At 49.8% G+C, this 16,591-nt stretch overlaps 1 protein-coding gene across 1 annotated transcript in view; it reads right to left on the bottom strand.

The window, feature by feature from the left end:
• Positions 1-5,802: 5,802 nt before the first annotated feature.
• TRANK1 (tetratricopeptide repeat and ankyrin repeat containing 1) overlaps positions 5,803-16,591 on the bottom strand; it is an 82,762-nt gene continuing 71,973 nt past the window's right edge. Inside the window, exons 20-23 of the mRNA XM_007081031.3 lie at positions 15,892-16,037; positions 9,858-12,907; positions 8,662-8,760; positions 5,803-7,590 (exon numbers count right to left, since the gene is read on the bottom strand). Coding sequence (XP_007081093.2) covers positions 7,490-7,590; positions 8,662-8,760; positions 9,858-12,907; positions 15,892-16,037 — 3,396 coding nt within the window. The 3' untranslated portion in view covers positions 5,803-7,489. The remainder of the gene's footprint in view (positions 7,591-8,661; positions 8,761-9,857; positions 12,908-15,891; positions 16,038-16,591) is intronic.

The raw sequence follows: 16,591 nt of genomic DNA, 5'->3' as shown, positions 1-16,591 counted from the left end.
ATCTCTGTCGTTTTAAGCCCTCAGTCTGTGGTACCTTGTTATGGCGGCCCTGGCCAACTAATTCACCTGGTTATCATCAGTGGCGGGGGGAGGTTTAGCCAAAATGCCTCTAGTTCTCTCCTGTCAGACAGCCCCCTCCCGCTGTGCAGTTTCTCTCCACCCCCAACCCCCACTCTCAATCCCCGCCTCCTCACCCTGACCCCATAGGCCCACTACCGTCCCTCAGGATGAGACAGGGATTTGTAGACCCTTCAGATGGCAGGCTCCCACTTTATTTGTTTAATTGACTCCCATAAAAAGAGTAGACAAAACAGTGTTTGTCCTTTGGCAAAGACTCCTTTTCAGACATATTTGTGGAGTGCAGTTCACTTGAACTAAACGGCAGTGGTTTAATTTCACCTGGACACCCCCGGACAGCCCGTGCACTCTTTTCCCTTTAAATTATATGCAAAGGAACAGACGGAATGAGAAATTCAACCACATGTACCTTCTTCCTTTATATCCCAGCCCTCCATACACACACACACTTGCGCGTGCAGGCAAGCGTTCAGAGATGCTATTCTCTACTCCTGGCAAGAGTCCTGCTCACTCAGAAGCTGTGCCCTTGGTGCCCAGGCCACATTCCCCCTCCTCAGCATAGATGGCCTGACAGCCCGGCATCTCCAGAGTCTATTTTTGTTCTAACAGGATCTCTGCTGCTTTACAATTTTTATTTGAAAGCCCTTGATAGGAGGAAAGTGCTTCCAGGAAAGCACTTCAGTTACAAACCTAGATCTCCCTGAGAACTCTAACCCAATTTGGGTTCTTAAGGTCTGGGTTTTGATGAGCCACAAGAGCTGATGATGAAACTCGGTGATCCTGTGGGTGGTTCTGAGGGCTCAGGTGTGTGTCATCAGGGACACAAAGTCTGGGATGACCAGCTGCCTTTCATGCAGCTCTTCTGGTCTCAGAGCCCTAGCAGAAGGGCTAAAGTGTTTTTCCCCTACATCTGCCCCAGAAGCTCTGAAAAAGCTTGAAACAAAAGTTGAAAAAGTCACCCACCTCATCTGTAGTTCCGTTTCCTCCCTTGTGAACTCGGTAGCATTCCGTGTGAGGGACTCTTCCCCTTCCTTGGATGTGCCAGACCCCCTGTATTGTCCCCAGGGCCCTCCCTCGAGGCCAACAAGACCACCAACATGGCGGCAAGAATCCCCAACATCGTAGCTCTCACCAAGACAACGGACTTTGTGAACTGTGACAAAAAAACAGATGCCGCCCCCTCCTTCCCCCAGTGCCAGATTAACACCTGCAAGTCGGCAATCGAAGAAGCCAAAGGACTCCAGAGAAATGGAAACACGCTGACGTCTGCTTGAAGGGAAACTGAACGGAAGGGGAAGTTGGTGGAGTAGAAGATCGAAGAATAGTGTTTTGATTCTCAAGAAAACCTCCACCCTTTCTGTCTCTATACACAAACTAACTTCTCTGTGGTCCCCATGCACTGGGGCTGGAGCAGGTGGGTAGTCCTGAGGGACAGGGCTGGCTAGAGCTCCCAGAGCCTCAGTCTCCCTGGGTGGGATGGGGATGGTTGTGGTGGTAGTTACGTGAGCCAGTACTGAAGTACTTTTTCACTAAGTGACAGCCATTATGATTGTCGTAGCTCTTTGCCTTGTCTTAAGCCCCACAGCTAGATGAGTGTGTCTTCACAGCTCAGGACAGATGCCAGGGAATGTAGCAGGAGGGTATCATCAGTGGGGAGACTCAAGGTCAAGGTTGCTGCCAGGGGGTTAGAAGGTGTAGAGCCAAGAGTGTTAAGAGCAGGAGAAAGAGCCACCCGTGGCTCCCCCTTGACCCAGCACATTGGTGGGGAGGAAGCTCAGGCAGATTTGAGCAGGGGGCTCCTAACTACTGGAATATAATCTGGAGAGGGATGTGGATATGTACTCTTTTTGCAGGTTTGGGGCAGAGCGTTTAGGTAACAGTACAACGTTGTGGTACTTCTCTGGTCATTTCTCCTCACACATCTGTCTCCTTCAGGGTCCTTGCAGGACAGGAATCCAGGATTCATAGATCCTCCTGCCATAATAACCATTTCAATGCCTAACATCTCAAATTCCATCTCTCTCTCTCTCTCTGACACACACACACACACACACACACACGCTCACTAAATTATCCCTGGCCTTCTCCAGCAAGCTGATCTGGGGTCTGGGATGCCTTGAACGTCCTTTTGGACCAACACCATGCAATTGCCAGACATCTGTGTCCCTGGGATCATCCTTAAGTTTATGACCCAAAGGATGGGCAAATCCACACAGCAGGTACAGTGGCCGCTCTCCCTGCAGCCACAAATATCTTTCCGAAGCAACTGAGACTGGCTTTGCCTGATCTTGTCACTCTAAATATGCTTTGGAGATCCTGACCGCAGAGCGCAAAGTCGGATGGCTGGCCAGAGGCCGTCTCCCCACCTGGCAACTTCTGTAACAGCACGGGGGTTAAGAGCTCATGGGAAGGCTCCCTGTTTAACCCGATAAACTTTCAGTCCTTCCCACAGCAGAGAAGCTGGGTCTGCCAACAACAGGAGATAGCTGATCCTCACTCCCACCCACCATCCGGGAAAATGTGTCTCCCACTTGCTAAGGGGGAGGGAGAAGCCATCAGCAAGGTACCGGGCGTTCTTTAGGTGGGTTGTTGTCTAGAAACGTCTCCTGGTGCTGCAGAATTCTCTGTTCTCTGCCTGACACATCATCTGGCCCTCCTCAGTGGTGCTGCGACCCGAATGACTGATAGGACCTTTTGGGGGGAGGGGTTGCCCTTGGGAAGCAGGGTACTGTCACCGCTGTATCTTTGAAGTGAGACGTAAGATTGAAATTTGGCTCCTTATACTAGTTATGGGAATTCAGACATGCTCTTTAAAGCCTCTGAGCCCATTTGGGCATTTATAAAATGGAAATAAGGACACGAGCTTGTAGCTTGTTTGTAATTGCATTATACTCCCTTATTCCCTGCTTTTCTTCCATCGATGGACCAAGAACGGGAAAAGATTTCAGGCAACAATCTGTTTCCAGGGCAGGGAGGGGTAGTCACGAGTAGAGACCAGCTCTGGGGAAAGAGCTGGGCAGCTTTTGTGTGCCCTTTACGGAGGTGGGGACATTTCTAAGAGGGCTTTGTTTCCAGGGACTTAACCTTCTTTTAGAGACCGAGGCTATTTTTAACCCAAGTTTTAGTGATTCTGCAGGACAGCTGTTTCAGGGAACTATGTAGGCCAGTCCGTGATATTTGGAGTCATGGTTTTAAGGTTAGGGAGTGGGATGGGATGGGGAAGAGCTAGAATAAGTCTGGAGTTTCCGGAGGCATCCACAGAGATCTACACTTACCCTGAAGAACACTGTAACCCAAATTCACTTTGTGGCCACTCAAGTGTCTAGATGGGCTGAACAGAAGAACGTTCTTTCGTTACACTTCAAGTTAAGTGTCAGCTTCTGCCCTCTCTCTGTCCCCATTTGCCATGACCAAATCATGATGGAGAACAGATCGGCAATGCCCATGTTGGAGAGTCTGTGGGAGAAGTGATCTCTCACACCCTGCGGTGGAAACAAGACCGGGACAGCCCCTCTGGAGGCACTTCGCCAACATTATTAAAATTCAAACTGGAATCACCTTTGAACTTGACATTCCCACTTTTTGTTTGGGGGGATTTAAAAAATTATTTATTATTATTAGATTATTATTTTAATCGTGGTAAAATGCACGTAATATACAATCTACTACCTTAAACTTTTGTGTGTGCAACACAACAGCATTAAGTACATTCACATTGTGCAATCGGTCTCCAGAACTTTATCTTACTGAAAGTCTCTACCCATTGAACAACACCTCCCTATTTCCCCTTCCCCCAGCATCCGACAACCACCATTCCACATTCTCTCTCCACGATTTTAAGCACGCTAGGTGATGCATATAAGTAGATTCGTGTAGTATTTGTCTTTTTGCAACTGGCTTACTTCACGTAGAATCATGTCCTCAAGGTTCATCCATGTCATAGGGTGCGTCCGAATTTCCTTCCTTTTTAGGGCTGAATCATATTCAGTTGTATGTTTATTACCAGCATTCCTACTTTTAGGGATTTAAATTAGAGAAGCATTACAGCAAGTGTCCAGGAGCATCTGGGACGGTGTAAAATTGGAAGGAACTCACGTATTCAGCTGGGGGCATGGCTAAAGACCATGAATATGGTCCAGTTTTTAAAAAGAGCTAAATGTGCTGGCGTGGAAAAATGGCAAACACCAATGGCTCACTGAAAACTCAAGCTAAAGTGGAGGCCGTATGGTTCAATCCACTTTTGTAAAAATAAATACAAATTTAATTCCAAATTGGTGGTGCTGGTGACTGAGGACTCCATAAGAGCTGGATTTTTAAAAATAGTTTGGATTATATTTGCCATCATAGGAAACAGTAAAGATATTTTTAGAAATCGAGACGGAGGGATGCAGTGGACGAATCCTTGTTCAAATAGACGGTCAGAGAAGAACGTGCTTCACCCACTCAGGTGTTTCGGTGAGAGTGTCATATGGCCCGTGCTGATGATAATCCAGTAAGAAAAGAGGCTCTTCTAGAAACCCGAGAGGCCACGCAGATCTACCTTGGTCCCATGCTTCCTATCCTAGTTGAACCCTATCCCACTGGCATACATGTGCAGCCGGCTGTGAGGAAGAGGGACCCTCAGTGTCCTTCCTTCCTCCAGTCATTACAAGACTGGCCCTTTGTCCCCAGAGAGAATTTGAGGAGAACAAGGGCTCTCGGCTAAGAACAGTCAGGCCAAAGCATGTACGTGTTGGTAGGAGTCATCCAGCCCCTTCCCTTCCCCCAACAATCCTCAAGGGCCCCAAACACCACCCTAAATGGTTAATGCTGACTGCAAAGAAGTGGGATCCATGTCTGAGGCAGTTAGGAAAACAGCTGGTTGTTCGTGATGGGTTTTTGGAAGGTCATCTGTCCCTGAGAATCCACCCTCTTGACTGGGGAGGTAGACACTAGCTATGTCCACGCTTGTCCAGCAGCGAGGTACACAGTGGGGGGGAAGGACCACAAAGCAAGCTGGGGGTGGGGGTGATCACGACAGAGCTCCAGCCTGGGGGGACCCCTGAGGCGGAAGAGAGTTAACACAGTAGGTCTGTTAGCTTTTGAAAGGCCTGCTCGGAAAGGTGCCCCTTGGCTGGCGTCTGGGAACTTGAATTTCTGGAAGGTTCCTGCCGTCCTCAGAACCGATAACCGCACCTCACAGTGCTCACTGTTTGTACACCGTAGTTCATGCGGAACACCTGCTTTCCGTCTGAGACTCTGGGACTTTGCTACGTGCTAGGCAGAAGACGCCTACGTGAGCAGCCCCCGTCAAAAACTCTGAGCACTGAGTCGCTAATAATTTTTGATCGGCAACAATTCACATGTGTTGTCACACTTGTCAGTGGGGGAATTAAGTGTATCCTGTGTGAGTTCACCGGGAGAGGACCCTCAGAGGCCTGCACTTGACATCCCCCTCGACTCCACCCATGTGCCTTTTCCCTTTACAGATGGTGCTCCGTAGAGCTTTGGCTGAGTCCCGTGAGCCCTGCCAGCGTTCCCGAACATGAGAGTGCTCTTAGGGACCCCTTACACCTACCCCCTTCCCGGACTTCCAGGCAAGGCCTGGGACACCAAAGCCCCTGGACCGGGTGGGGCCTGAGGATTGAGGTCATCAGGGGAAATTGCTGACCATACTGCTGAATCCCATTCCTCTCTCCCCAGCCTCTGCACCCCTATGAGTCGAGGACCCCTATGAGTCGAGGACCCCTATGAGTCGAGGAGGTAGATTCTCGGGAGTGGTTCTCTCCAGGGAGTTCTATCAGACAGCGTTGACCCAGAAGGTAGCAGGCTCATCTGGCCCAGTCATGAGCCTCCTGGACCTTGAGGCATAGGATCAGAGGACAGAGGACGCTTTGTTTCTGGAGACTCAGCTGTCCTGCTCATCCAACGCAAGCAAATCCTGAGATCCCAGAGCCAAGACCTGAGGGTGCTCGAACCCATGGCAAAAGCTACAGAGCCACTGGGCATCAGGGCACGCACAAAGGGCTCTGAGACCATTCAACTCCCCTAAAGGGGAAACTGAGGCCCCACTGGGTTATGTAAATGAAGCTGCCACCCACATGATATGCATTTCTATCACTGCTGTTTTTCCACGTCACTGCCTCTGTCCCACAGCAGACCCCGAGCTCCCACGGACTCAAGTGCCACATCCAGGCACTCAGTGATCTGACCACCCCAGGTTACACGGCTCAGTGGGGTCAGGAGAAGATTTGACCCCGGGTCTCCTGCCTCCCGGGGCAATGTTCTTGTTGGGGGCAGTCCCAATAGGCAGCAGTGACAAAACTCCCACAGTCCACACCCTAAACGCTCAGGAGACACAGGCAAGCCCTCAAGACACCGCAACCAGCTGTGAGTCCCCGGATGTCTTCATTTCAGAAGGCGTCAACCAGCTGGCCAGAGAGAACCAGCCCCAGGATCCACCCCTTGACTGAGTGGAGACCGGAAATAAGTCAACGGACAGCTCCACGTAAGAGAAATGATTTCACTTTATAAAAATGTGATAATACGGCAAGATTTGATTTTTTTTTTCCGGCAAGTGAAATTTATAAAAACCACCTGGAATAAAAATTAGAAACAAGGAAATAGAGTCATTTAGAAAGACGATAAAGAGAAAACGCTAAGCAGCAAAAGCAGCAGCAACACGGCGCGGGGGGAAGTTGGCTCTGCTGCGAGGACAGATCAGGGAAGGACCGATGTAAGCCGAGCTTTCACACAGGCTGAGCTGGGGGGCAGGGCAGAGGGTGGGCAGGAAGCGTGAGCGGCACGAAGGCCTCCAGAATGGGACCATACGGATGGCCGCTGGCTCAGTGGGAGTTGGGGGTAAAGCAAGAGCCTCCTTCAACCAAGAAAGTGAGACACATAGGGCTACATACAAACACTTGTGGAATGTCTGCACCATAGCCAAGGCAGAGTTAGGACCGCCTCGGAGAGGCAGGCTGGGAATCCCCCACAACGCCCCCCAAGGCTTGCCTTCTAGGGCAAAGGTCCTGAGGCTCCCACCCATAGGACGCTGGGGAGTTCTTGACTACATTCTGAGGTAGTCTCACCGTCACTCGCACAGGTAGCTGGAAATGGTCACAAAAAATGGGGAGAAGGAGGGCAGAAAAGTTGCACGGAGACAAGAGGCCGTAACAGAAGGGCCCTGGCTGTAAGCAGGTTCAGAGATGAGCAGAGGGTGGCCTGGGGGTAAGGAGTGGCCAGCAGAGGGCCTACGTGGACCCTGGGCACACGCAGCTCTTGTAACAAGAATAAAAATCAAAGGCATGGCTAGACTCCCCCTTTTACGCTAATTTACATTCTTCCCCCCCCCCCCCCCATCTGCCCCAGCACTCGGAATTCTAAGTCAGGATGGAATGTTCTGAAGGCTTAGGAGGCAGCAGCCGAGCGGACATTAGTATTTTCTCGGCTTTCCACCTTTCCGCGAACGCCTTCGAGGACGGAGTTCACCAAAGTCCTCGGCTTCATTTTCGTAATCATCTTCCTGGACAATACCTGTTTCAAAAGCCAAAAAGAAACAAACACAACACTGGGAACAAAGCACAGAACGGTGATTTTTTTTTTTTTTTCACACCACTGTAAAACAGAACGTGCTAATAAAACCTAATGTCTCTGTAATTGTTTTAAATTAAAGGGCAAAAAAGCCTGGGTCAGAGCCAAAGGAAACACCCTTCTCTAGAATTAAGTTCTTGTACAGGCTGGTGCCTCTGCCCTGATTTCAGAGGCCCTTTAAATGGCAAAGAAATCAAACAAAAACCCAAATTCAACCACAAACTCGAGGTGGTATGCCAGTCATCTCCCTTTTGAAACAATCACAAAAATCATGGTCCTGGCAGGGAATATATTCTAAGGATATTTTTCCCCGACAGAGATATTTGGGCCAAGTCCCTTTTAGTCTTCCCCGGCTCTGGGGTCTAGATTTTCCAGTAGCATCTGGATTAGGAGGACCCACAGAAGGGCAATCTGGGGCATATGAAATACACGGACTAAGAAAAGATTAGGTCTGGCCAAGAGGGGGTGGCAGTTGGGATGGGCAAGAGGGATGATACAGAATTTGGCAAGATCGTTCTGTCAGGAGAGAAACCTGACTCACTCCGTACAAGCCCTTAACCCTCTAGGAAGGGGTGTGTAAGTCTCCCCTGTGATATTGTTTTGCTCACAAATGCGTTGGCGTTATATCCCCAAGGCCAGAACAGCGCTGATACAGACTAGGCCCTCAATAAATATTCGCGGACTTACATGAATGGTTGACAGAGGCGACCCTGTTTGCCAAAAGACGGCTCTTCAATACTTTGTCTACGCGTGGGAGTCACTGTATTGAGCATGAGTAGTGACTGGGTGTCATCGATAGGAGCCCATGAGCGGCCCAAGAGATTTTGGAAAAAGCAACTAACATGAGCCCTCGGTCAGAGGGGGGAGCTCAGATGTTACTCGACTCACTGGGGGAAGATGACCCTAGACAGTGAGTGGACGTTATAGGTGACCCCACTTCGCGTTGACCTGGGAATGAGCGGAACCAAGAGCCACGAGACCCAGAGCATCGCCCTGGGATAAAGGGCTCCTTACCTTCTTCATTTAAGTGGAGCTCTGCCTTCATCAGCCATGCCCGCGCATCCCTGACGGACGGGATCAGCATGTTGACCAAATGAGCCATCACCTCCTCTGCTACAGGAACCAAAGAACAAGGGCTCTGAGTGAAGGGGCTGCCGCAGGAACCAGACTAATCGGTACTAGAGCCAGAGCCCCTACCTCCCAAGGGCCGTCTGTGTGCTTCCTCTGAGGGGGACGACGGGATAAGGACCCACAGCCACCTTCTGCCACCTCAGACGTAAATTGCAATTAAATGCTAGCCTGACGCCATCACTGTGTGACGGTAGAGGCTGCCAACAGCAAACCTTTCAGGGAACCTCGTTCAGCATGTCATTAAACCCACAGTCGGCTGAGCATCGGACTTCGGCTCAGACCATGATCCTGCAGTTCACGAGTTCGACCCCTGTGTGGGGCTCTGCGCTGACAGCTCAGAGCTCGGAGCCTGCTTTGGATTCTGTGTCTCCCTCTCTCTCTGCCATTCCCGGCTCATGCTCTGTCTCTGTCTCTGTCCCTCCCCAAAATAAATAAACATCAAAATGTCCTTAAACCTTACACTGGAGTGTCTGGATGACAGAATGAGTTTTAAACACGAAATTTCACTTATTTGGTACATAACACGACTTGCACTCGGTGTTGCTAGGAAATCGCGAACAAGGAAGTTAGAGGAAATCGATTCAAAGGCCACATAAGAATTCTTACTGTTAAGGTCTCACGCCGGGTATGGTTTAAGAACCCTCCTAAAAAGGAAGAGACCAGCTATGCAGCCCCAGATCTTAGTCAAACGTTCAGAACAGAGTAGGTGCTCAAGAAATGGTCACTGGAGAACAGATCGGAAGCTTGAAGAGTTTCCTCGGGACGTTAAACGCCCTCCCTACGTCCTTGTCACAGAACTTGAAACGCCCTCCCGACGTCCTCGTCACAGAACTAGTGAGCAAGGCCCTCTCTTCTGTGTGGTGCCAGGGAAATCATCCCGACTCAAGATAACCACATGTTTTCAGTGGGGTGGGGTGGTTCAAATAATGGGGGTTTGCCGTGGTTTGAGAACACCCGCTCCTCACTTGTATTTCTGCCAACGCCAAGCTCTGTCATTCCCAGGACTTGATCTGACATGTGTTCTCAAAGCCTGGGTTCTGACACGCCCCCCCGGGCCCCAACTTCTGGGGACGCCTTACCGCCAGCCCAGGCCTTCCGCCTGTAGAGGTCCTCCACCGTATCCGAGACCTTCTTGATGTTCTCCTGGACCTTCCTCTGCAACATGTGGCTGTGCTCTTTGGAGCCCAGGTGACTGCGGATCCACACGCTCTGCTCAATGTCCTGCACCAGCAGCTTGCCTTCGTCGATGGCCGGGTCCACCTTCTCATGGAAAAATTCGAAGTACCTCTGGTAGGCCACCTGCTGCCTCTGATGGCTTTCCAGGCGGATGTGCTGCTCGTAAGACTCGCTGTTCTTCTCCGGACCCTCCTCGTCTCCCGGCTCAGCCGTGGAAGGGGCCACGGCCTCCGCAGCCGCTCCTTCAAGTGCCTTCCCGGGGCCGAAATAGTTGTCAGGACCTCGGCTGAACTTCACCCCACACAGGTCACACTGGGTCCTGTCGATGTCGGCCTTCTTAAAGTTCCCGGCCCCGGGCTCCCTGGTCTCCTCTCGGAAGCACTCCGCCTGGGTGCTCACCCTTCTCCTCCAGCTGATGCACAAGGACACGACCAGGCACACCCTCCTCAACTTGCGCCGGACGGAAGCCTTCCGCTGCTTCCGGGAAAGAATGGCGGCGAGGACGGGGTCTCGGTCTTCCGACGCCAGCTCGTCCGTCTCGTCCTGACCGATCTCACACTCGGGGTCAGCAAGGTAGTCCGCGGGCTCCACGCTGGGCAGGCGGCTCAGTTTCACCTCCTCGTGGTAGAGGCCGCGGACCACGGGCCCTTTGGCGTGCGCGCTGTCCCACCGCCAGCAGCAGTCCATCAGGTACTCTTCGTCCCGCTCGAAGAGCAGGTCCCGCAGCGCCTCAGCCACCGACTTCACGTTGCCCGCCATCAACGCCCGCTTCGCCGCTTTCAGGAGCCTCTCGGGCACCCGGTCGGGGCAGTCCCTACTCATCAGCTGCAGCCTCGTCTGGATCTCCTGGAAGTGGCGGCACAGGAGAGGCTTGCAGTACGGCTGTAGGACCTCCTCGGCGTTGACCAGCATCACCAAGCACAGCACCAGGGTCCGCTCTGCCTCCCCGGACACCACACAGTCTATCTCACCGAAGGCGTCGAGCAGGACGTTGAAGTTCCCATTCTCTTGGCCGCAGAGCACCTTGACGAGGTAGGAGAGGTGGAACCGGAAATCCTGAATGGCTCTGGCCACGTCCTTAGGCTTGTATTCCTGAACGATGGAGAACACGTCCCCGGGCTCCCTGTCCTTCTTGCTGACCAGGAACTCCCAGTAGTGCAAGAGCGCGATGTAGCTCTTGGGGAGGCGGAGGATGGCGTTCTTCCGCAGGCGGGCCAGGACCACCCCGCAGTGGACGAACTGGAACTCCAACAGGGCCACCGTGTTTCCAATGCTGGGGATGAGCGGTTCCTTGCACCTCTTGATGAGGACGTTCATGAAACGGAAAAAGAGCCTCTTGTAGTCTTCTGGGTTCCTGTACACGTAGAACTGGTCGATGCAATTCTCCAGCAGCCGGATGAAGCACAGGTGGGTCTTCTCGGCACCGTCATCGTCCTTGTTGGGCGCCAACATGCCGAATTTTCCTTCTATTCCCTTCACCTTGACGCCCCTCCCCCTGCCCCTTTCCTCCTTTTCAGCCTCTAGAGCTTTGAGTTCCCTGTTGTAGTTGTCCTCCTCCTGACGGAGCAGCTTTTCGAACTCCTCCGGATAGTTGGAGGAGACCAGGAACGCCTGCATGGCATTCAGCCACAGGTCTGTAGACTCCCGGCGGCTTCGTGCCCTCTCGTTTTGAAACAGAAGACGGACGTACTCTTTCAGAGCTGCCCTATACGACCGAAAGGATTTGTAGTTCGGTTTGAGGATCTCTTTGCAGGCCGTGGGGTTTTCTGACAACACTCTCTGGTGGAAATGCTTAGGGAAGAGGACGTTCAGGAAGGATTTGCAAAGGCCGTACATATAGCCAGACGAAACGTAATCGATTTCTTCGAGTTCCTCTGCTAAGATTTTAGGGAATACTTTCTTGGCTTCCAAAAGCAACCCGCTGATTGCCACCAAGTGTATCTTTGACTGAACCAAACACTTGGCCTCGCAGCGCCGCAAGGGCCTGTGGAAATCTTTACAGTTTTCGACCTCACATTTCAGGCCCACGATAAACCTCACGCAGACGCCTGCGTAGGTCTTCCCAAACAGGCTCTGCGTGATCTGACGCAGCCTGCTCAAAAGGTGTTTGTTGAGGGCCAGTTTCACCTGGTCGGTCGTTACCAAGAAACAGTCTTTTGTTTTCTTCTCTCTCAGGTTCACATCCAGGTCAAGAATGATTCTTGATATGGGTCCAGGGTCGTTCTGAGCTATCTGGCAATACTTGGCATCCACCTGAGAAATCCCAAAAAACTCGAAGCAAGACTTGACCATCTCCTTCTCGGCATTGTTGGTCACTCTTTTGAGGGCCCTGACCAGATTGAGGAGGACTTCCAAGCCCCCCGGAGCCAGGGCCAGGACCTTCTCAGGCTCGACCTCACACTGGCTGGCAGCTTGGTAGAGTGCCTCCACCACTCCCGCCGAGTGATTGAGTGTGTCAAACTTGAAGAAGGCGTCCTTGAGCTTTTGAAAGTCTCTCAGGATTACCCCCTGAAGGAACTGGGCCTCGGCAATGCCGGCCAGCTGGTTGGTTTCATAGCAGAGGTCAAGAGCTTCTCTCAGAATGGCCTTGGTATGTTCCACGTCCGAATCCCTGGCCACATTGAGGCGGGCAGCCCCCAGCAGACACGAGGCCTGGAAGTCCTTGTCGGCAGTCAGCTGGGCAGCCTCCAACAGGCAACCATGTTGCTTCATCAGCAAGGCGGCCTCTTCTCTCCGACCCTCCCCGTTCAGCAGGTCTGCAGCTTCCGCTAGCCGTCTGCGAGACTTCAGGAACACCAGCTGGTCTTCTATGTCCAGCTTCGAGAGGACCGCCATCATCTCCTTGATCTTGTTTGCATTCAGGTACTTTGCTGCGGCTTCCAGGTAAAACTGACCGGCAGAATAAGACAGCTTGGATATGGGAAGGGTCTTGGCCCTCAGCATTTCCTCGTACCTGCAATGACAGACGACCCAAATGTCAGCTCATTACCACCCAGGAGAAAATCTCCTCCAAGATACAGCACAGAGCAAGTCAGACACAAGTCCCACCCACGTGTAGATCTAAATTACAAAACAGGGCCTAAACTTATCCGGCATCTTTACGAGTGCTTCATTTCGCAGGGGTAAAATGAATTCTTTATTCTCCAAAGGAACGAAGTTTTGTATGTTCAATTAATGAAATGTTACGGCGTGACCACCTAAGCAAATGGAAGTTAGGTTTGAAAGTCAGTCTGAGAATTTAAAGAAATAAAAGTAAATAAAATTTTGAGAAGAAAACTAAGTAGATAAATGAAAGTCAATCTGAAGGGCAACGATTATGCATAACCAAAATTATCCCTGTAGAAAAAAAGAAACCCTTAAATTTTCATAAAAGCACGATCCTCATCTTGGGCCGACAGCCCCACTGAGTTGGAGACAGGACTAAGGAGAAAGGGTGAAGACAGAGCATGACACGCCAGCGTGACATTAACGACATCGGTCTTCCTCTCATCACCCAACCTCTGATTTTTCTCTTCTGCCAGGTACGAGCGTGGTTGATAAGAGTGAGATTAACGAAGCTCCGAATGCTCCCCTTTACTCTGCTGGTCAAAGTCAGTACCTCCCACACTACCAATTTTCAAGGCACTGGAACAATCCAATAAAACATGCGTGCTTTTGAACCCTGATAGGACAAAACCCGTCTCCTCACAACCAGAGAAGTGCCCAGGCTCCTTATGATGGCTCAGAGTTATCCTACAAACATCTGCTTTCCTAGCTTTTCCTCTTCTACGAGAGGTCTCCCATGAAGGGTTGTAAATAAAGATGAAGAAAAGGAGTATACTTCACACGTGAGCTTCGGCTAATGGAGTAGTGAGTACTTTCAGCAAGTGTAAAGAACTCCCGGGTATGTCCTTTTCAAATCTACAAGGTCCACAATGCATTTTGGGTCATGCCAATTAGCCACTGAATTCTACACTCAATATGCACGGTGCTCAAAGGACACTCGGACAGATCTAACGTGAGTTTCCAGTTAATACTCAGATTACACTTAGATCTCAACTCAACACATAGGAACTCTCAGCTGTATACCTCAATCAAGCTGAAAAAGAATAATGAGAGAAAAATATGTTTCTGGGGAAAATCTGTGACGATTCAATGCTCTGCTGAAAACCTGAGGGCAGAAGTTTAAATAACTAATTAAAACTTAAAAAAAAACAACCACCTCTCGGTCAGTTTTGTCATATGACTTCACAAGGGAATTGGTCTGGTCAATTACTCATATCACGACTGCATAGCACCCTGGTAACTATGTGCCCAACAAATGTCACAGCTGGCACCCTTTTATGGAGTGATAGTTTGTGTCCCCTGAAATTCATACATTCGAGCCCAATCTCCAGTGTGGTTGGATTTCGAGATGGGATCTCTAAAGGAAGTAGACTACGGTTAAATGAGGTCACAAAGGTGGAGTCCTGATCCAACAGGATTAGTGTCCTTATAAGAAGACACCAGAGAATGACCTGTCTTTTGCAGTCTCTCTCCATGTGGAAGTGCCAGAGAAAGGCCACCTGAGGACACAGTGAGAAGGTAGCCATCTGTAAGCCAGGGAAAGAGCTCTCAGCAATAGCCCAACCGGCCGGAGCCTTGATCTTGGACTTCTAGCCTCCAAAACTAGGAGAAAATGAATTTCTGTTGTTTAAGCCCCTCAATCCGTGGCATTTCGTTCTGGTTGCCTAAACGGACTACTACATACCCGTTGCATATATCATAAACGTAAGGGTACCAAAGACCCTCACGAAGGAATATGCTCACTTTACCAGCCATGGCACAGAACACCTACTTTTCCATTTCCAAAACTAAAACTCGAGGTACTGGGCACCTTTATCGAGGTGCTGGTTACACAAGTAGATCTATGTTTTGAGAATTAGGTGCACCTTTTTGACTACATATTATACTTTAACAAAAGCTAACTTCCCAAAAGCCTGAAGTTTGAACACCTGGGTCCGTTATGTTCATTTTGTCACATGCAGAATTTGGTAGAAAGCAAAGAAAATGTAGAACCAACCCACACCCTGCTTCTCCAGGAGCTGAGAGTAGACTCAAACAGAAACACAGAATAGCGGTGTCTGTCATTCTAGCTGCCCCATACCACCAAGAAGATCTCTTCGGGGCACCAGTAACATGCCGTTTCTGTATTCCTTGTCAACCATTAGCCCTGCCCATCTCGACATCATCTTTGGAATATGAGCTAGATAAAGGCTCGAGAAGGCCTCCGGTGGGTCATGTGTGAAGCTTATGAGGGTATGTGAACATACATTTCGTACACATATGTATGACTGCATGGCTGAGGGTCTGCCCATAGGTCACGGTGAAGCAAAGGCCTGACTGCCCACTAGTGCACTTACCTTCATCCGTCCATTCAGCGAAATTGCTACCTCAGCAGGTAAGGGTAGAGGACAGAACCATCATTAAGCACAAAATTGCCATGTGTCTTATATACACACTTGTAACAAACCCTTCATCATCTTCTGCCTCTTCTCATGACACTGTGTCAAAGCTTATAAAGAGAGTAGAATATATTAAATGTGAATATATTAAGAGCGTGTATGTTAAAGGCACTGGAATGGCTGCCGATGAGAGAGTGGGAACGGAGACCGGCCATGACGAGGAAGAGGATGAACAAACTGAAACCAATGGTGACTCTGCTGGGAACTGGAGATTATATTCCACTCTTTTTCCTCCCGCACTTCCCATTCAGCTCCTCGGTTAATCCTTTAGGCTTGGTTCTTGCTTTCAAGGAGCTCTTGACCCAGCACCGAGGCCACCACTCGAGTGGAAGGAGGGCGACACGGGCAGGCCGCTTCAGAAGAGCGGAATAACACCCTCCAAGGCAGGCTGCCCCCAGAGAGCAGCGGGAGGGAGGGAGCGGGGTGGGGGAAGGGAGAGAATAAAACCACCTACTTTTCGGCTGCAATAGCAGCTTCTTCAAAAAGCTCCTGTTCGCAGTACATTTTGAGTGCTAGATCGAATTCCTGGATCTGCTCAAAGCATCTGAAAGCATCTTTGTAGCACTGGCTTCGCTTATAGAAATAGGCCGCATCTTTTATCTAGGACAGAGTAAAATACACTCTTAGAGTATTCATAGCATAACTTTTGATCTTAAAAATAAGCCAATACCACGAACAATATGTCTGCTATTTGTTAGGACCCAGTGAAAAATGCTAAGACATAGGCGATATTAGGAAAACAATTTATATAAAATTACATAAAAATTATATATAAAATGTAATACATATTGTATTATACATATTATATATTGTATAGAATTATTTATAGAGAGAAAAATAAAGTTATATCCCAACCTCACACCATATACAAAATTAACCTTCAGATAGGATAAAGACCTAAATGTGAAAGCTATTGGACGAAAACATAGGAGAATATCTTTGTGACCTTGAGGTTAAAGAAAGTCTTCAATAAAACCCAAAACACATAAACTTCCTTTGATGGAATCAAAACTGCTGAACAAAGGGTATGTGAAATAAAGTTAACAGAGAGAGGGCAAACATGAACATCCAGACCAGCGCCATCAAATAGACCTTGCAGTGAAGACGGAAATATTCTATAGCTATGCTAGCCAATATGGTAGCCACTAAGCACG

The sequence above is a fragment of the Panthera tigris genome, chromosome C2, assembly GCF_018350195.1.
Source record: "Panthera tigris isolate Pti1 chromosome C2, P.tigris_Pti1_mat1.1, whole genome shotgun sequence".
In the NCBI taxonomy this organism is placed as follows: Eukaryota; Metazoa; Chordata; class Mammalia; order Carnivora; family Felidae; genus Panthera; species Panthera tigris.
This window is presented reverse-complemented; position numbering and strand designations above follow the sequence as displayed.